This window comes from Syngnathoides biaculeatus, chromosome 2, assembly GCF_019802595.1.
Source record: "Syngnathoides biaculeatus isolate LvHL_M chromosome 2, ASM1980259v1, whole genome shotgun sequence".
NCBI lineage: Eukaryota > Metazoa > Chordata > Actinopteri > Syngnathiformes > Syngnathidae > Syngnathoides > Syngnathoides biaculeatus.
Genome location: NC_084641.1, coordinates 21,921,767 through 21,942,532, shown reverse-complemented (window position 1 = coordinate 21,942,532; position 20,766 = coordinate 21,921,767). Strand labels below are relative to the sequence as shown.

Genomic DNA, 20,766 nt, shown 5'->3' with positions numbered 1-20,766 from the left:
TACTATTTTAACATACTTCTCCGCCACACCAGACTTACGCATGCAGTACCACAGTTCCTCTCTTGGTACTCTGTCATAGGCTTTCTCTAGATCCACAAAGACACAATGTAACTCCTTCTGACCTTCTCTGTACTTTTCCACGAGCATCCTCAAGGCAAATAATGCATCTGTGGTACTCTTTCTAGGCATGAAACCATACTGTTGCTCGCAGATACTTACTTCTGTCCTGAGTCTAGCCTCCACTACGCTTTCCCATAACTTCATTGTGTGGCTCATCAATTTTATTCCTCTATAGTTCCCACAGCTCTGAACATCCCCTTTGTTCTTAAAAATGGGAAGTAGAACACTTTTCCTCCATTCTTCAGGCATCTTTTCGCCTGCTAGTATTCGGTTGAATAAGTTGGTCAAAAACTCCACAGCCATCTCTCCAAATTGCTTCCATACCTCTACCGGTATGTCATCAGGACCAACTGCCTTTCCATTTTTCATCCTTTGTAGTGCCTTTCTGACTTCCCCCTTAGTAATCATTGTGACTTCCTGGTCCTTCACACTTGCATCTTCAACTCTTCCTTCTCTCTCATTTTCTTCATTCATCAACTTCTCAAAGTATTCTTTCCATATATTTAGCACATTACTGGCACAAGTCAACACATTTCCATCTCTATCCTTAATCACCCTTACCTGCTGCACATCCTTCCCATCTATATCCCTCTGTCTGGCCAACCTGTAGAGATCCTTTCCTCCTTCTTTCGTGTCCGACCTGGTGTACATGTCTTCATATGCCTCTTGTTTAGCCTTCGCCACCTCTACCTTTGCCCTACGTCGCATCTCGATGTACTCCTTTCGCCTCTCCTCAGTCCTCTCAGTATCCCACTTCTTCTTCGCTAATCTCTTTCTTTGTATGACTTCATGTATTTTGGGGTTCTACCACCAAGTCTCCTTCTCCCCTTTCCTACCAGATGACACACCAAGCGCTCTCCTGCCTGTCTCTGATCACCTTGGCTGTCGTAGTCCTCCTTTCCTGTCTCACCGCTTTCCGAAGGTCCGCACAGCTTTCTTCCTTTCTCAGCTTTCACCACATGGTTCTTCGCTCCATCTTTGTCTTCTTAACTTTCCTCCCCACCGCCAAAGTCATCTCACAGACCACCATCCAATGTCATCCAGCCAAACTATCTCCTCACAGTCAATAACCTCATTCTGATGACATCGTTTGCACAAGATGTAATCCTCCTTTTTACTTCTGTCTTCACTCCTTTCGGTCACCCGGTCTTCCTTTCACTTCTGGAAGAAAGTATTCACTTGATCCATTTCCATCCTTTTGCACCTTCTGTCCCTCCAGGTTTTCTTTCCTGGATGATATTCTTACCCATGACTGCTTTATTACCCGTTTCCTTCACCAACAAGTCCATTAGTCTGCATTTGTGAGATCACACGGTGATGTTGGACTCGCTCTCAATTAGGGGCTCTAATTCACCCCAAATGTGTTCTTGAGGTCAGGACCCTGAGCAGGCCTGTCAAGTTATGCTGGACCAAGGTATGCTGAATCCTTCAGCGTTCCTTCCACTGAAAAGAATGAGCCACTATTTTGGATAATTCCATGCTCCCAACTTTGTGGGAACAGTTTGCAGCTGCCCTCTTCCTCCTCCATCATGACTCTGCACCAGTGCACAAAGCAAGGTCCATAAAGAGATGGGTGACAGTGTTTACGTGAATGAAATCAACTGGCCTGCAGATTCCTGACCTCAACCTGACAGAACACCTTGGGGCCGAATTAAAGCCGAAACTAAGAAATTGAGCATCACACGTCTGCTATTGGACCTGGGAAGGGTTCTCATAGGTTTGATTAATTGGAATCTTTGACAGCTTAAGCTTCTTTCATGTACATGTGACCGTAAAGTGCTAACTAACATCCTTCTGTCATCCAGATGAGCCAAGACACTACAGAGACTCGAACACGAACCCGCTCCAAAGGCAATCGAGGTCAATATTGAGCTTCTTTTTTTTTTTTTTTTGATATCACATTTGCCTGTGAGTGAGTCAGTTCTTATAAAAATAATGTCAATATGGCAGTAAAACTTGTTTTAACTTTTTTTTTTGTATTGTCAGAACTCTCAGGACATGACATGAAGCATGAGCTGAGGTGAGCATTTACATTCCTCAGAAGATTCAGTGACGCTTTGTGAATTCTTGATGGTGACGTGTCGTCGTTTGTCAGTAGCAGTTGTCCAACCCCTGGCTGTGACGGCAAAGGTCATGTCAGTGGAAGATACTCAAGGCATAGAAGGTAGGAGGGGATCGCAAGTATGACACACACTGTACACTTCTACTGGTACATATTATGACAAATCTATCAAAAGCAGAAAAAGAGTCATTATGAAATGTCTTAGCGCACTGGGATGTCCAACCATGAAGAAGAGAAAGCTGGAGGAGGCAGTTGCTGAGGAGAACCAGTCTTCTGCCAAGAAAAAGGGTCCAACGGCCTTAATGGACGCAGAAGACTTTGCCGTACACAACGAGGAGGACCAGGAGGAGGAGCTAAAAAAGGAGAAAGAAGAGGACAACTTCAAAGAGGAGGAAACTTCAAACAGTAGACCAGAGTCAATCAAAAGTGAGTCAAAGCATACCAAAGACGGCGCTGGTTCTTTCCACGTGTTGTCTACGCTCCCATTTTTAGAACTGAATCCTGACTGTTAAAATACATGATTGAATAAACACGATGTGAATTTTGATTCATAGATAACGACTGCCTATTGATAAAAGAAGACACGGGAGTAGCGGAAACAGTTGTTTGTGCTACAACTAAAGATGAAGAGAACATCATCTTGGAGTTTGAGAATGAGGCTGCGACTGAGGAAACCGGTAGGGATCAGAAATTGGCAAGAGAACAGCAGCTGTCCGCAGAGGACCAAAAGAAAACGGATGCCACTCCGGAAAACGAAGACAGACGAGAGACAGCAGAGCGCTCGCAAAGAGTCTGCGGAAGGACTGAGATTGAGCATACAAAAGACGAGGATGATGAGGATGAAGCAGAAGAACACGTTGAAAAAACAAATGGCTTTGTAGGCGAGAGGGAAGTGGAAAGACAGACAATAAGTCAGGAAAACTCTGATCACCAGTATTCCACTGGACATTACATCCATCATCAGGTCAACGAGTCAACACAGGACCAGATAAAGAGGGAGCAGAAAGAAGAGGAGGCCGTGGGAGAAAACAAGGAAGAGAGCGTTCAAGAGGTCGATACCCCTTACTCGATGAGTCCACATAGTCAAGGGTCTCAGGAGTCTCTTGAGGAAGAAAAGGTCTTTGCACCAGTCACTGAGGAAGAGGCACGCGAAGAGCAGCGGGAGAGAGAAGAGGCCAAGCAGCAAGGGGAAGCAGGCACAGGGGGGGAGGTACAGCTGGAGGATGAGGAGGAGGAGGAGGACGGGGAGGAAGAGGAGGAGGTTGAGGACCAATGCTCCAGCAAAGCCTCTCCAGCCACAGTGGTGATAGATGTGCGCTCGGAAGAGGAGGAGGAGGATGAAGAGGAGGAGGAGGAAGAGGAAGAAGACGACGGCGACGACCGCGACTGCATCTCGGAAGGCTCGGGGATCACCGACGACTCCGAGAACTGGGACATGACCCGGGGGAACCTGGGGCTGCTGGAGCAGGCCATCGCTTTGAAGGCTGGGGAGGGGAAGGACGATCAGGAGGCCCAGAGCTCCCAAGACTACCAGTCCTACAACAGCCCCAGCAAAAGCTCAGAAGCGGTGGGACGACGCAGCGCCCACTACAGCAAAGGTAGACTGCGCTTGGCTTTTACGTTCACGCCCTGCAGAATATAAACGCGCTGTTTTATGTATGGTGACGCCACTCTGACATAATCCCCAATGCGCTATAATACATGATCAATAAAAGCAGTGAGCGGCATGTGCAGTGAAGAAAATAAGTATTTGAACACCCTCCCATATTGCAAGTTCTCCCATTTAGAAATCATGGGGAGGGGGGGGGTGTCTGAAATTTTCATCGTTGGTGCACGTCCACTGTGAGAGAGATAATCTGAAAAGAAAAATCCAGAAACCACAATCTATGATTTTTTTAAACAATTTATTTGTGTGATACAGCTGCAAATAAGTATTGGAACACCTTAGAAAACCAATGTTAATATTTGGTACAGTAGCCTTTGTTTGCAATTACAGAGGTCAAACGGTTTCCAGTAGTTGTTCACCAGGTTTGCACACACTGCAGGAGGGATTTTGACCCACTCCTCCACACAGGTCTTCTCTAGATCAGACAGATTTCTGGGTCGTCGCTGAGAAACACGGAGTTTCAGCTCCCTCCAAAGATTTTCTATTGGGTTTAGGTCTGGAGAATGGCTAGGCCACACCAGAACCGAATGAGATTGACCGTCATATTTAGCTTCTTCCATTTTCTACTGTGGACCTTTTTTCACCAAGATGCTTGGTAATTTTTCCGTAGCCGTTTCCATCTGTGTGGAGTTGTACAGTTTTGTCTCTGGTGTCTTTGGACAGCTCTTTGATCTTGACCATGTTACAAGTTTGAGTCTTACTGATTGTATGGGGTGGACAGGTGTCTTTATGCAGCTAATGATCTCACACAGGAGCATCTGATTCAGGATAATACATGGAGTGGTGGTGGACTTTTAAAGGCGGACTAACAGGTCTTTGAGCGTCAAAATTCCAGCTGACAGACAGGTGTTCAAATACTTATTTGCAGCTTTATCACACAAATAAATCGTTTAAAAAAAAAAAAAAAAAAACATACATTGTGATTTCTGGATTTTTTTTCCAGATGATCTCTCTCACAGTGGACATGCATCTACGATGAAAATTTCAGACCCTTCCATGATTGGGAGAACTTGCAATAGCAGGGTGTTCAAATACTTATTATTTTCGCTGTACATCAGTTTGGATGTTAGCTGCGGCCAGCAATGTCGCTTTTCACACTCTATTCTGTGCCTGTGGCCGCTCCAACCACGACCAAACATCCACCTGTAGGCAATGCAAGATGTCAGGTGTCTTACTTAGCAACACAATGACAACAAGCATGGAAATGAACAGACAACCCTTTGGTCAAAAGGTGTACTCCAACCCACTGCCCTACGATGTCAATTTCTCCTCCTTTTGCTTCTCGTCGGAACATTTTCACTTAAAAGCGAGAGTTTATGAATTGGAGGTTAATGACCTTATTTTTGGTGTCACCTGGATTCCGAAAAGCAATCATTCACGGTGTTCTGGATGAATGGATGGATGACTGTGATTGCTAACAACCCCTCCTTCTATTCAGAGAAGAAGGAAGTGAAGTGTCCGACCCCTGGGTGTGATGGGACAGGTCACGTGACCGGACTGTACCCTCACCATCGCAGTCTCTCCGGATGTCCCCACAAGGACAGAATTCCTCCAGAGAGTAAGATCAACTCTGCTGGTATAAAACTTCTTGCTCACTGTAAACTACTCCATGTTCCCGTTTCTATACTTGTCTAGAGTGGCTGTTTTCAAGAGTACAGGCTTGCTAATGTGTTTCAAATATTTCAGTTGAACTGGTAATCATGTCACCTCTATTAATATACCCCAGGTACAAGTACTACTATTGAAACTAATACTACTAACGTTGCTAAATACGCCACTACTGTCAATTGTGTGTGCTCTATAGCTCTTCGTAATGTACGCCTTGTGATCTAAACAGACTGAACAGTTTGTATCTGTGTGTCTGTAGTCCTGGCCATGTATGAGAACGTCTTGAAGTGTCCCACTCCTGGCTGCACAGGCCAAGGCCACGTCAACAGTAACCGCAACACACACCGCAGGTTAATAACGGACGTGCGCAGGACATCTGTGGTCGAGCGTGGCCTAGTATGCGGTGTCGTAAAAAAAATTCCAGCACTGGTGTCACAAAAGAGCATTTCCGACCCAAGCTACAAATCTATCGCTTCTCCTCATCAATGCGGGCCAGATGCCCATCCAGCAGGTCCATAAAGAGATGTTGTGGCGTTTTCTTTTGTTCCGTGCGTGAGAACAGGAGCGCCTTGGGGCTGGAAAACTGTCAATGCGCCTGCTCACAGTTCCCGGCCAAGAAGATCATCGCCGGGTTGGAGCAGCCTCCCTACTCGCTGGAACTGGTTCCGTGTGTGAACCCATTCCAGGCTCAACGAGGTCATCAAGGAGGCTCGTTTTGTAGACGACAAACAACATCAAGATGGGCGTGATGAGGGAGGAGTCGTGGAAGATTTCAGAAGAATCCTTCCAGGACCGAATGAAGGAAATTGTAGTTTGGATTTGAAATATTTCATTTCTGACAACAGTCCTGGAACTTTTCTGACGCACCTTCTCTATGCTTTCTTTTTAATTCGATATGTGATCGTGTTTTGATGCTTATATTCAGGAATGGCAACTATTTTATCGATATATTGGTGCTTTAATCTAACATATTACTAACATACTAAGAATAGTCATAGCGTCATTTATTAATGTGACCCTTCACAATGCCGCACAATCAAAACAAAAAACATTTGTGTGTGGTTGTGTTTGTGCTGTAACACATAGACTATTGACTTGATCAAGTTTTTGGAAAGGTTTGGAGTGGCTCAAAGTAGAGAGTCCGACAATAATTACTGCTAAAGCATGAATATAAATGTCAACCAGTGGGAAAAAAATCCCGGCTTTGCAATAATCTATATCCAAATGTATCGCTATCTTCCTTGGCCCAGTCAAAAAACACACCAAAAACACACACACACACACACACAAACAAAAAAACAGGGCCAATTTGCAACAACACTAAACAAGTGTTCGAATTTGCATTGTTTGATTTGTCGAATGCTTTTGTCATTTGCAGTCTTTGGTTTTAAGATCATAATTGAATGCCGATGCCGTGTGTTGAGCTCTCGGAGGGCCGTCACCATAATCAATAATTAATTCTGCTGTCCATTTTCATTCCTATGATCTAAACATTTGGATGCGTCGCTCCCAATCAGTCTATCCGGCTGCCCTATTGCTGCGGCAACTAAGATGAACAAGAACCAGGACAAGCAGGTCCACCTACAGGCTGCTGTCAGCGAGCCCACATCCAACTCTGACAGGGTGCTCAGGTGAGACGCCTTTTTATTCAGGGATCCGCCGACAAAATGTGTATGGTGACTCCTTTTTCTCCCTAGGCCCATGTGTTTTGTGAAACAGCTCGAGATCCCTCAGTATGGTAACTACGGGCCCAACGCGGTCAACACCACACCACGGGCAAACCTGGCGAAAGAGTTAGAGAAGTACTCAAAGGTGTCTTTTGACTATGCAAGCTTTGATGTCCAGGTGTTTGGAAAACGTATGCTTGTTCCAAAGACAACCACCGCTGAAACATCACCCAAAGCCTTCAAATGTAAGTGACACGTCGGAATCTTGGAAATGCAAAATTAATAATATGTCATATACTGTATACGGTTTAAGGCAGAAGTTTACATACACACATTACATTTTTTGTCTCACTGTTTGAAGTCAAATTAGACTAAACTTCTTGTTTCAGGTCAGTCGGGATCACCCAAATTATTTAACTTTTTAAATGCCACAATAATGACAGCGACAATTTCTTTGAGAATTTTATATATGTTCTTCAAAGTCAAAAATGTACATATATTTCTTTTGTATCGAGGACCATGTCCTATGAACTGCAAGACTTGGGTCAAACGTTTTTGGTAACTTCTGATAATACTCTGCTGGACTCCTGGCCCATTCCTCTTGACAGAACTGCTGTAACCGAGTCAGGTTTGTCAGACGCTTTGCTCGCACACACCTTTTCAAATCTGACAACAAATTCTTAGATTGGATTCATTCAGATCTGGGCTTTGTGACGCCCATTCCAGGACATTGCCTTTGTTATCCTCGAGCCACTTTTGAACCATTTTGGCAGTATGCAGCCAATTTTGAGCTTTCTGGCTGATATCTTGAGATGTTGCCTTAATATCTCCATGTAATGTTCTTTCTTCATGATGCCATCTATTTTATGAAGCGTTCCACTTCCTGCTGTAGCTTAATAGCCCTCCAACATGACCCTGCCACCTCCATGCTTTACAGTTGCTATGGTATTTTTCCTCCAGATGTAACGTTGGTCATAATGGCCAAACAGCTCCACTTCATTTTCATCAGAACACAGGAGATGTCTCCAGAAGTTAAGATCTTTGTCTTCATCTCTTTTTGCAAACTGTAATCTGTCTTTATGTTTCTCTGGGAGAAATGACTTCATTCTCAGTGAGTGGCCTATTAACCCACGTCAGTGCAGGACGCATTTCATTGTGGACAATGACACTTTATAACCAACTCCATCCAGCATCTACACAAGGTCTTTAGCTCTTATTCTGGGGCTGATTCGTATATTTTGGACCAAAACACGTTCACCTCTGGGACACAGAGCCCCTGACCTTCCTGAGAGACGTGATGGGTGGACATTCCCATGATGTTTATACTTGCATAGACTTGTTTGAACAGATGAACATGGCACCTTCAACCATCTGGAAATTGCACCCAAGGATGAGGCAAACCTGTGTAGCTCTGCGATTCTTCTCTGATTGCCTGACAAATTTCTTTTGATTTTCTCATGATTTCAATCAAAGAAGCAGAGTATTTGTGGTGTGTCCTTAAATAAGTCCCCATCAATTAACTCGCATTTCCTCAGTTAAACTATCAGGAGCTTCCTAAACCATAACGGCAACATCTGCGCTTCCCCGTGTTCTTTAAATACATTATACTTTTTGAGTATGTACATTTTTTACCTTGAAGTCAATAATATAAAATTCTCTTAAGAAATTCTCTCTCGTTATGGTGGCATATAACAAAATTAAATAATTTTGGTGATCCAGACTTACCAGAAACATGAGAGTTTTAGTCTGATTTGAGTTCTGACAGTAAGACAAAAAATGAAATGTGTGTTTTTGCACAGTGTATGTAAACTTCTGGTTTCAACTATATTAATTCAGGAAGTAGGCAAAGTTGAATGAATGGTTCTGTTGTAACACACCAACGCTGGTAATGGATATCTAACACCTCACGGGATCTTGTTGGATTGTTGACAACAAGAGTCCTCAATTAGAACTTAAGAAGGTCCATTTTTAGAACATTACTGGAAGATCAGAAGATCATAATCTACAGGATATTTTGAGAATTCTAAGATATGGCCTGAGGACCAATTGCAGCTAGCGTTCAGGTTTTTATCTTTACACAATGTTGATTTTATATAAAGCTTTTTTAGATTTGCACAAATAAAATGCAAAGAAATTATTTACTACACCAAACTTATTACATTTATAATGCCCTGATGAATAAAGATTTTCCATTTCCAACAACAAACAGCTTAAATCGCAATTGTTTGATCCGCTTTTGGTGCTGATGACCAGAAAAGCTACCAGTGAGCAGTCCAGGTTCAAATTAAAACTACGTAAATGCCCCAAAATGATGTGCAGTCTGTAATTCTTCAGCTACATTTAAAAATAGGCAAAATAAAACAAGGTGCTCTTGATTATTTCTGCTTACATAACCATGGCACATAATCAAAATAGATCACATGGGACAAAAAAAAAAAAACATTTGAATTGGGTCACTTGAACAAGTATACTTGTGTCCAAATTTCTTTGTGCAACCAACTGTACGTTCTTGAGTGAACATTCGCGATACCATACAAACACATAATACCAGTTCTTTGAACACCTACCCAATGTGCACATAACAATACACCCACATTAGGTTGCTGCCCCCCCCCCCCTCGGTGGATGAATAATAGCAACCTCTGCTACAGTGCCAACTGCAGGAATTTCTCAGTTTCACTTACCTTTGATTAGCCGAAGTTACTATGGGAACGCCGAGAATCAGTGTGATTACATTCCCAAAAAATAAAAGCTTCATTTTCTAGCCTTTATTAGGTTCCCAAAAAAAAAGCATTTGATTACAGTGAAGACGAAACATCTAGATGCAAAGATGCAAAGCGAGACCACTTGGCAATAACATCATCTCAAAGGTTTCCCCAAGCATCCAATCAGATGGCTCTGACGCCATCCCAGTCACTGTGCCGGGATCGCTGTGATGTGCTGTGATGTTTAAGCCGCTCTTATCGTCCAGTGTCATAACCCTGTTTTTGTGTGCGTGATTAAATGTTTATATGTAGTTCTACGGAATGTTGGAATGTTGAAGCTAACCTCCGCTCTCCCTCTGCCCCACGCAGCTAAATCCTTCCCTAAGGCCTCTTCCCCAAGCGGGACAGGGTCAGGAGGCATTCCCAACAGCACTTTGTCCTCTAACGAGTATGACTGTAGTCAAGACGCCGAGGCGGCCCACATGGCAGCGACGGCCATACTCAACCTGTCCACTCGCTGTTGGGAACGACCGGAGAACCTTAGCACCAATTCCAGGGAGCCCTGCCCTGAGGTACGCCGGATTCTTTTCCATTACAGCCTGCTTGTGACGTGTTTGAACTGCAACTGCTAGGCAATCGATGACCGTTGAATTGGAACGTTGCAGGAGCCGGATATTGAAGTAGACGAGAACGGCACCTTGGACCTCAGCATCAAGAAAAGCAAGAGAGCGAGCATGCAGTCTCCGGAGCCTTCGTCGTCCTCGTCGTCGTCTTCTCAACACACCATAGGTGTGTTATCTCAGGGCCACGCTCAGCCTGAGTGGGAGGGGCCACTCGACTTTACGAAATCAAGCGGAGTAAAGGAGGAAGGCCATGATGAGGTACGACGCAAAGCCACTTCAAGACGACAAAGAAACAACGTTGTGCATAGAGCGTGTGCTGGATAATATATACATATATATATATATATATATATATATATATATATATTTTTTTTTTTTTGGCAGGTGGATTATACAGCTACTTCCTACACCTCTTCTGATGTTGAGGACGAGGACCAGGAGAACCAGGAGAACCTGGAGGAGCGGAAGTACCCTGGGGAAGTTACCACCAGCAGTTTCAAGGCCAAGTTTCAGCCCAAAGACAGCAAAAAGGAGATCCTTGTGTAAGCTCAATACCCGTCGGATTATTTGAACGCCACTACCTGAAATAGTGCTCCACTTTTTTGGCATGGTCAGGGGAACAACTCAAGCATTTCTGCGTTATACTGTTTCGATATCACTGGATCTTCTGTGACATTATCACAATGATCTTTTCAAACAACTCACTGATGGTGTAGTGTAGGCAGAAATTGATCATGTAGCCAAAAAAAATGGATATGAGTTCTGTTACTTGAAAATAATAGTAGAAAAAAAATATTCAAGAACTGAGGTACTGTTCAAGTAACTACCGAGTTATTGTTTCAACCAGAACATACATGTTAAATAAGTTAAAATTTCTGAGAAACAAAGACAAAAAGATTCTGCAAGTAATAAGAGATACATACTGTATATTAAAAACTTTTAAAAAGTATAAAAAATTATGCAGCTCTGTCTAACAGGGAATAGAAATGTTTCTTCTGGAAAAAAACTACTCAAGTCAAAGCAAAAATTATGTTGCAAGTGCAATCTACCCCAAAAGGAACGTCACTATATGTAACGCAGTAAATATAACACGTCACTACCGCCTCTTTAGTGGTTCATTTACTTGGTTCTTGTGCAGGTCGGCGTGTGAATCAGAATCAGAATCCGTTTTATTGCCCAAGTATGTAACAACACAAGAGGAAATTTTCTCCAGTAGTAGTTGCAGCCCTAGTACGGCATACATATTGTCTCTGTAAGAGCCCAGCTGTTGAACGGCAACCAGAAAAAAATGAAAAACATAGCAACATTAATAACAGCACAACATCCATCCATCCATTATCCAAGCCACTTATCCTCACAAGGGTCACTGGAGAGCCAGAGGGTCTCCTAGCTAGCTTTGGGCGAAAGGTTTTCTATTGGGTTTAGGTCTTGAGACTGGCTAGGCCACGCCGGAACCTTGATATGCTTTTTACGGAGCCACTCCTTGGTTTTCCTGGCAGTGTGCTTCGGGTCATTGTCATGTTGAAAGACCCAGCCATGACCCATCTTCAATGCTCTGACTGAGGGAAAGAGGTTGTTCCCCAAAATCTCACAATACATGACCGCTGACATCCTCTCCTTAATACACTGCAGTCGTCCTGTCCCATGTGCAGAAAAACACCCCCAAAGCATGATGCTACCACCCCCATGCTTCACAGGAGGGACAGTGTTCTTGGGATGGAACTCATCATTTAGCTTCCTCCAAACATAGTTAGTGGAATTATGACCAAAAGTTCCATTTTGGTCGCATCTGACCACAAAACTTTCTCCCATAACTCCTCTGTATCATCCAAATGGTCAAGACGGGCCTTGACATGTGCTGGTTTAAGCGGTTTAAGCAGGGGACCCTTCTGTGCCATGCATGATTTCAAACCATGACGTCTTTGTGTATTACCAACAGTCACCTTGGAAACGGTTCTCCCAGGCCTTTTCAGGTCATTGACCAAGTCCTCTTGTGTCGTCCTGGGCTGATTCCTCACCTTTTTAAGGGATCATTGAGACCCCACTAGGTGATATCTTGCAAGGGGCTCCACTCCGATTGAGATTGACCGGCATGTTTGGCTTCTTCCATTTTTCTAATGATGGCTCCAACAGTGGACCTTTTTTCACCAAGCTGCTTGGCAATTTCTCCATAGTCCTTTCCAGCCGTGTGGAGTTGTGCAATTTTTTGTGTACAGTTTTCAAAATTCTAGCTGATAGACAGGTGTTGAAATACTTATTTGCAGCTGTGTCACACAAATAAACATTTAAAAAAAAAAATCATACATTGTGATTCCTGGATTTGTCTTTTTAGATGATCTCTCTCACAGTGGACATGCACCTCCGATGTAAATTTCAGACCCCTCGATGATTTCTCAGTGGGAGAACCTGCAATATAGCAGGGTGTTCAAATACTTATTTACTTATCAGTTGCATAGTTTCAAACAAAACGCACCAGATGCAGTTTGAGCTGTAATTCTGACACCGGTTTCTCCTTTCCGTGACTGCAGATGTCCCACTCCAGGCTGCGACGGCAGTGGACATATCACTGGCAACTACGCATCACATCGAAGGTAAGCCCGACCGACACCAGCCCGAGAGTAAGTTCAAGTGTGGAGAGTAAGTTCAAGTGTTTCATTCAAAATGTAAACATCAGCACGGTGCTTTCTCCGCACTTTTGTAAACCAATCCGCACGTTGCACTAAAGTGTGTTTTCAGCGATCCCGGTCATGTGGAACTAAGATGATGATCTCGCTGAAGGTGATGACATTTTTCCTTGGTCACGAAAAAGGCTTCACGTGATCGGGATCGTGAAGACAAGTGCTGCCCCCCCCCAAAAAGGGACGAGATAGAAAAGAGACACGTGTTTCTCTCTGTCTTGTCAGGCTCTCGTTGAATTCAGGCTCTGCTTCATTCAATCTTCCATTCCCAAAAGCCTCCTCTTGGCCTGTTTCTGATAGATTCTCTCTAATCTTCCAGTCTGTCAGGCTGTCCTCTTGCAGATAAATCACTACGGACACTCATGGCTGCCCACACAGCTGAACTTAAGTATGTGTGCTGTCTTTTGCCTCTCAACTTCATCATGTTCTCTTAACGCTTAGCTAACTTTGATGGTTATTTTCCCATTTTCTTACATTCCATCTATTTTGATGAACTATTCAGTTTAGTCAACCAAATATATGATTTGGAGGAGATATTTTTGTGCAAATAGCTCATGAAATGTTTAAGCCAGACGGATCTCTGAACACCGTAGGTGTCCGACTCCCGGTTGTGATGGATCAGGCCATATCACGGGAAACTACGCTTCACATCGAAGGTATGGAATGTTCTTGATGTTGGTTTTCTGGATTAGCATCAGCTAACTCCTTTGTCATCATCTGTACCAGTCTGTCCGGATGCCCAAGAGCCAAAAAAGGGGGAGTCAAATCAAACCCCGCAAAGGACGACAAAGAAGACTCTGAGTTGCTAAGGTGAGAGAACCGAAGCCAACCCAACCATGAGTGGTGCCGATCGGCGCTGAATATGGACAGAAATAAATTACTTTTACCAGTCTGCAGCATTGATCTTGTATTTACGTTGGATCTCAGTGATTGATTTGCAAAGCCACCCAGAAAGCAATACTACTTCTGGTATGTTGCTACCTACAAATGTATCCCGAAGTAGTTTGTTTGAAGTTGTCAGAACAGAATTTTTACAGCTATTTGCTACGGTGGATTCAAACTCCATACAGGGAGGACTGAGACAAAAGTGGAACCCACAACTTGTTGACTGTGAGCGAGAAGTGCTGGCCGCTAGCACGTCGCGGTGCCTAGCGTCATGTGACATGATTCAAAAATGATAAATGTGCTAGGGAAGCAGGGTTGACATTTTTCTATATTTGATTTTTAAAACCACATGAATGAACTCTTGCGGCGTCAAGGTGTCCTGTCCCCGGCTGCGACAGTCTCGGGCATATTAGTGGGAAGTACGCCACCCACCGCAGCGCTTATGGCTGCCCGCTGGCGGCGCGTCGACAGAAGGAGGGGCTCCTGAACGGCGCCCCCTTCTCCTGGAAGACGTTCAAGAGCGAGGGCCCGACCTGTCCGACGCCTGGCTGCGACGGTTCCGGTCATGCGAATGGGAGTTTTCTAACGCACCGCAGGTATTTCGAAGCTTTCCCCAACTGATATACTCTACCGTGTACACGTTATCCAGATTTGTACGGTATGTACTCATCTTTTCTTTATGAAATGCTTTTTCCTAGTCTGTCAGGTTGTCCCAGAGCACTGGCCAGTAAGAAGAAAGCCAAGTTCCCTGGAGACGAGTACATCACTGCCAAATTCAGAGCTAGCGATGGTAAGACGTCGCCCATTTATTTTTACCTTTACTCAAAATTTCTAGTATTTCAATACTTCATCTGTATTTCTGTGACCACAAACCTCAGCCACACAAACAAAAATAATATTGTACTGAAATGTGTCGTTTCTTTGTCTTAAGTTTTGGATAATGATGAAGATATCAAGCAGCTCAACGAGGAGATCAACGATCTGAATGAATCCAATTCAGAGATGGAGGCTGACATGGTGAACCTCCACACTCAGGTGAGAGATTTTGTTCTTCTTGGCAAATATGAGAAAAATTCAAACCAAATTTTAAAAAATATGCCATTGAATGATGGTCTCTCATAGTGTAGTGATTCTCGTAGTTGACTTCAGTGCAACTGTTTTCGAACCTCAACCCACACATTTTATCCGATTGACGGTCCTAAGAGGCGGCTCGGTGAGGCAACTGGTTAGGGCGTTGGGCTCTCAGTTCTGAGTTACGAGGTTCAAATCCCGGCCTCACCTGTGTGGAGTTTGCATGTTCTTCCCGTGCTTGCGTGGGTTTTCTCCAGGCGCTCCGGTTTCCTCCCACCACGCAAAAACATGCAACATTAATCGGACACTCTAGCTTGCCCCTAGGTGTGATTGTGAGTGGGACTGGTTGTTTGTCTCCATGTGCCCTGCGATTGGCTGACAACCAGCTCAGGGCGTCCCCTCCTGCCTGATGATAGCTGGGATAGGCTCCAGCACTCCCGCGACCCTTGCGAGGATAAGTGCCTCAAAAAAATGGATGGATGGACAGTCCCCATTGTAGCCATTTGTCCTTATTCAATTTGCTTCGACTACTGCTCTCCATGAACCGGACTAGCATAAGTAGCACTTCCGTCCAAAAGCATTAGAACAGTCAGAATACTTTTGTTTTTGATCCAAGCAAATTATTTAGCTTGACACAAACCATTGACTATGAGACAAGTGATCAAAGATTTTGACTTTTTTTTTAATCTGGATGCGATCCAAAATTTAAACACAGCCCCTTCATTTTTGTTTGAAGTCAAAGATTTTCCATCCATCCATTCTCTAGACTGCTTATTTTATTCAGAGTCGCGCGGCCCTGAAGCCTTTCCCTACTAGTCAGGAAAGGCACTCACTGCGTATGCGCCCATCCGCCATCACACTCACAAATCTGCACAGTCGAGCACGAAAAATCACGCGCGTAAAAAATTTAGTCACGAGTAGAAATTCATGAAAATTGAAAGACTTATTTTGTGTAATCTTTACGAATGTTCCCGCTAAGCTGCGCCACTGCGCACACTCTCAGCGCACATGAAAACCGATCCAGCGCAGTGAACCACAGCCAACAACAACAACGAGGTGCTGCTCAGGCTACTTCTACTTCGTAGTTTACCTGACACCGCCCCCCTCCGCTCTTAAAGGGGTACACTCATAATTCCAAACAGAAAGCACACCCGTGACTTTATATCTGCGGGCCTGACTGGTGGACTACACCCGTAACTTTATATCTGCGGGCATGACTGACCACATCTGTACATTTTTCAAATGTGAGTGACTGCAGGAAAGAGCTTTTCAGATTCCACCACCTCAGCGTTAAAGGCCACCGTGTCAAATAGCAACAACGATGGCAACGGGGTGGGGCCACTCCACATTTGGAAATGTTGAAGGAAGTCGAGAGGCTTTCCCCACTCATTGCAACTCAGCAATTTGATGTTTTTGTCATTGAAAGGGAGTTTCACAGCCTCTTCCAAAGTGGTATCGATGTATGATTTTTCTATTGACCCAAAGTTCCGCATAGTGGGACACCGCAATTAATCTTACTTCCTCCATTTCACCGTTGCCGTCTATAGTACAACTGCACCAAATTTTCACTCCGCCAGCCTCTCTCCCATTGGAGGAGCATTTTGACGTCACTGCGTCAAAGGTATCGAATGGAACATTTTTCTATCAGGTGATGTTATGCTCAGTGTCACTTCATGTCAAAACACGCTGACCACAACCCCAGCGCGTGCACACGCACAATAAATGGCGTCATACAAGTGCAGTGTGAAAGGGCCTTAACAAGTGTAAGCAATGAGAAAACCAGACAGGTGTTTACGGGTAAAACAAAAACAAGCAATTGGGATGGTCAGAGAATCTGAGCCAAAATCAACCATTTGGTCTCCCTTGCCTGACCGTTGCTTGGGTTGGAGCAGCGCCACAGATGTCTGGACCTTACATAAGACCGGATTCCAGTACTTGCTGACCTGCTTGCCTATTGTGTCTGTTCCAGATCTCCTCCATGGAGAAGAACCTGAAGAGCATGGAGGAAGAAAACCAGCAAATTGAAGAGAAAAACGAGGCCCTGTTTCTGGAGTTGTCAGGTCTGAGCCAGGCCCTGATGCAGAGCCTGGCCAACATCCGTCTGCCGACAATGGTGAGAGTCACATATGTCCTGCGATCGCCGTTTCGAGTGACATGTAACATTTTGAACCGTCAAAACGAACCATCAGTCTTTCTTCCAGCCTATCCCGGCTCAATTTGGGAAAGAGAGGGCACACAACCTGAACTAGTCGCCGCTCAATCGCAAGGCACATGCAGACAACACATTCCCACTCACATTGGACAATTTAGAGCAGGGTGGTGACAAACTGGCGGCCCGCGGCCCAAGATGATATTTTGTGGCTCCCACCTGACGATGAAAGTTCAATGATCGTGCGGCCCTGAAGTTTTATATGAACGGCACTTTTACAGTGTTGTGTGCGGAGCTGACGTACCTACCGATCACGGCGGGGTCGTAGCTCTCGGGTGCGTGACAAGCGGCTCCCGAAGTGAATTGAGTTTGAGACTGCTGATTTAGAGTCTTGAATGAATCTAACATGCATGTTTTTGGAACGCAAGATGAAGCCCAGGCTAGGACTTTTTTTGAGTAATCTTACCTTTCCCGACTAAAACCACATGCCTTACAGTAACTTGCTCAATCTTCCTTACAAAAAAGCAACCAAATTTGTTGATTCAGATCATCCCAGAGATTGTTTTCATCTGTACGCGCCCCGTGACTGGCCGGAGACTCGTTCAGATCCGGCTGACTCGCGACCCTAATCACCACAAGAGTTGTAGAAAATGGATGAAATGCAAACATTTGAAAAAGAATTAAAAGAAATGTTCCACTGTCTGCGTTCAGCAGGAGCCGTTGTCGGAGCAAAACTTTGACAGCTACGTGGAGACCCTCACTCAAATGTTCACCAATAAGGACTGCTACCAGGACCCCGAGAACCGGGCTCTGTTGGAGTCCATTAACCAGGCAGTCAAAGGAATAGAGGTGTGAGAGATCCGAGCGAGACGCGGACGTCCCCCGGAGAGCGCGTCAGTAAAGGAACCATCTCATTTGGAACATTGCCATCGGTTCTTTGTTGTGTATAGTTTCCCTGTTTGCATGTTGCTTTAGGACAAATGAGAGTGGGAACACGATTATGGGGTGATGGCCCGCTGCAGTCCAACTGCTACGGCGGCGGCGAGTGACGTGTGTAGCAGAACATATCCTGTCCGCTCGATAATGTCAGTAGTATCCTGTAAAAACCATAGTGGCGTTCCACCTGCTGGACTAGTCTTTTCTATATTCATTGGTACTATTGCTGTGTAACTATTTGTCATTGGGAAATGTTGGGTTCATTATGAAATATTTATTCATGCTGCGCGTATTATCATGTCTGTCTACTATTTATTAAAGTCCCTGTAACGTGACTGTCTTGTAAATTCGACACCACGGGGGAGTGTCGTTAAATAGTTCGCTAAATTTGAATGAATAATTGATATTACATTAGGCTTCAAAATCACGAACAATACAGACTTTTTGTCCGATTGTATTGGCGTGTCCACTCAACGCACTGAACAATGGCTGCTTGACCCTCAAATCAAATACCACCGCAGGTCTTGCATCATTCTTATGCCCTCGTGTTTGAGCAGTGTCACGACGAGAGGCGCTAGTTACTAGCTAGGTCGCGTGCTAACAGGCTTCCGACGGCAGGCTCATTCAAAGTTTACGCCCTCACTTGGTGTTGTGTCGGCGTGTAGGCCCGCGGAAGACACTGAAGGGAAAGCTAACAGTTTAGCTATCTTGCTAACGACCTACTTTCTTTCGGCTTGTCCCGTTAGGGGTCGCCACAGCGTGTCACCTCAGATGAACGCTCATATTGGTTTAGCACAGTTTTTACGCTGGATGCCCTTTCTGACGCAAGCCCACTTGGGGAGTGGAGGCCCCCAGTGACAAAGTAAATTGCAACGGCAATCGGATAGCATAGGCCAAGGGTGTCAAACTCATTTTTGTCACGGGCTGCATGATGTTATGATTTCCCCCAGAGTGCCGTTATGACTGTGAATCCATGAAAATCTTTCGCCTCGCGATATTTACACAGGTACGGTGGCTCAGCTGGTAAAGCATTGCACTCACAGTTTTGAGGTCCCCGGTTCATTCCTGGACCCGCCTGTGTGGAGTTTGCATGTTCTCCCCAGGCCTCCGGGCACTCCGGTTTCCTCCCACATTCCAAAAACATGCAACATTAATTAGACACAGTAAATTGCCCCTAGGTGTGATTGTGCGTGCGGCTGTTTGTCTCCATGTGGCCTCCTCCCCGTTGACAGCTGGGATAGGCTCCAGCACTCCACGTGACCCCCTTGAGGATAAGCGGTGAAGAAAATGGATGGATGGATATTTACACGTGAAATTTATGAACTAGTTTTGAATCAGAAATCAAGCGTAATGGGTTTTCCAACTATTGTTCATGTTTGGTAACGTAAAAATGCTTGCAATATCTCAACTTTATCATTTATGATATGACAATTTGAAATATTTTAATTATCACAAAAATCATGGAAGTTGATAGACATGATTTGCCTTCGCAGGCCACGTAAAATCATGCGGCTGCCCGGATCTGGCCCCCGGGCCTTGAGTTTGACACCTGTGGCATAGGCCCAGAGTTGTTATATGGAGGGGAGGGTGGGGTGGGGGGGGGGGGGGGGTCCACTCATGCTGGATGCCCAAGTGTGTCACTGGGCTCTGTTTTAGCCACACCCCAAAAGAAAAAAAAATTGTAAAAAAAAAAAAAAATCAGCTGAAATGGGAAAAACTCATCTCAATTGAATACTACACAGTTGTGTTTTCAACTCTGATCCTCAAACAAATGTCTTAATTAGAAAGAAATGTAAAAAAAAAAAAAATCACTTTACAGGGTCTTTAACTATTTATTCACTATTTATTTTTGTGTTACTTGAGAAGTGAAAGCAGGAGACGAAACTCGAGTAAACACGAGAAGGAAAACACTTTCCTCTGCACTGATGAACAAAGGAAATATTTTAAGATATCAACTATGAATTATTTTCTAAAGTTATTTATTTAAAATACTGCAATCTTTTTACAGTAAATGCAAACGTTTTGTATATGAAAGTTTTGAAATGATTTACTAATGACTTTTATTTATTGATTTATTTATTTGGTGCTTGTTTTTATGATTTTGACAACTACTACGTGTTGGGAGTATTTTGCAATCCACTGAGACTATTTGAAGTGCACAGATATGTTGACGAACAAAGTGATGTGTGAAACAACGTGATCGTGAATATTTACTTTTGTCTACGTGTGGCAATGACTGTGTGGATTCTCTTTGCTAGTTCTTCAAATAAACGTTGACCAACATTTTGCACGGCGTCTCTCCAAAACGCGACGTCTTTTGCAGGTGACACATGGAAAATTTACCTTTCAGTTGCTCGGGTACAAATACTCGTGGTTGGGTCTCTGGGGTGGTGGCGGTGGGGATCAGGATCAGGAAAAACTTCCGTGCCCCACATCGAGTTTGGCCGCCCATTGGATGTCCGATTATGCCGGGCAAAGATTTAGAGCCGCTGTCAAGTCATGTTGAAACGGTCAACAACCCTGTCATGTCAAAGCCAGAAGGTCAGACGAGAAGCCCTGTCACAGTTACTTGATAAATTGACAAAAGAGTGATCAA

The 20,766-nt window shown here is 44.3% G+C and overlaps 1 protein-coding gene across 1 annotated transcript; it reads left to right on the top strand.

The window, feature by feature from the left end:
• Nucleotides 1–741: 741 nt before the first annotated feature.
• On the top strand, nucleotides 742–20,442 carry myt1a (myelin transcription factor 1a). Its single transcript, XM_061840848.1, is given in 21 exon segments — nucleotides 742–1,980; nucleotides 2,071–2,140; nucleotides 2,216–2,284; nucleotides 2,388–2,608; nucleotides 2,737–3,780; nucleotides 5,287–5,406; nucleotides 5,716–5,806; nucleotides 6,974–7,087; nucleotides 7,154–7,368; nucleotides 10,198–10,400; nucleotides 10,494–10,709; nucleotides 10,836–10,993; nucleotides 12,980–13,042; nucleotides 13,449–13,517; nucleotides 13,723–13,800; nucleotides 13,802–13,939; nucleotides 14,389–14,610; nucleotides 14,713–14,804; nucleotides 14,946–15,049; nucleotides 17,055–17,198; nucleotides 17,946–20,442. Coding segments are annotated over 21 exon segments (3,630 nt in total). The 5' UTR covers nucleotides 742–1,925; the 3' UTR covers nucleotides 18,090–20,442.
• The last annotated feature ends 324 nt before the right edge of the window (nucleotides 20,443–20,766 follow it).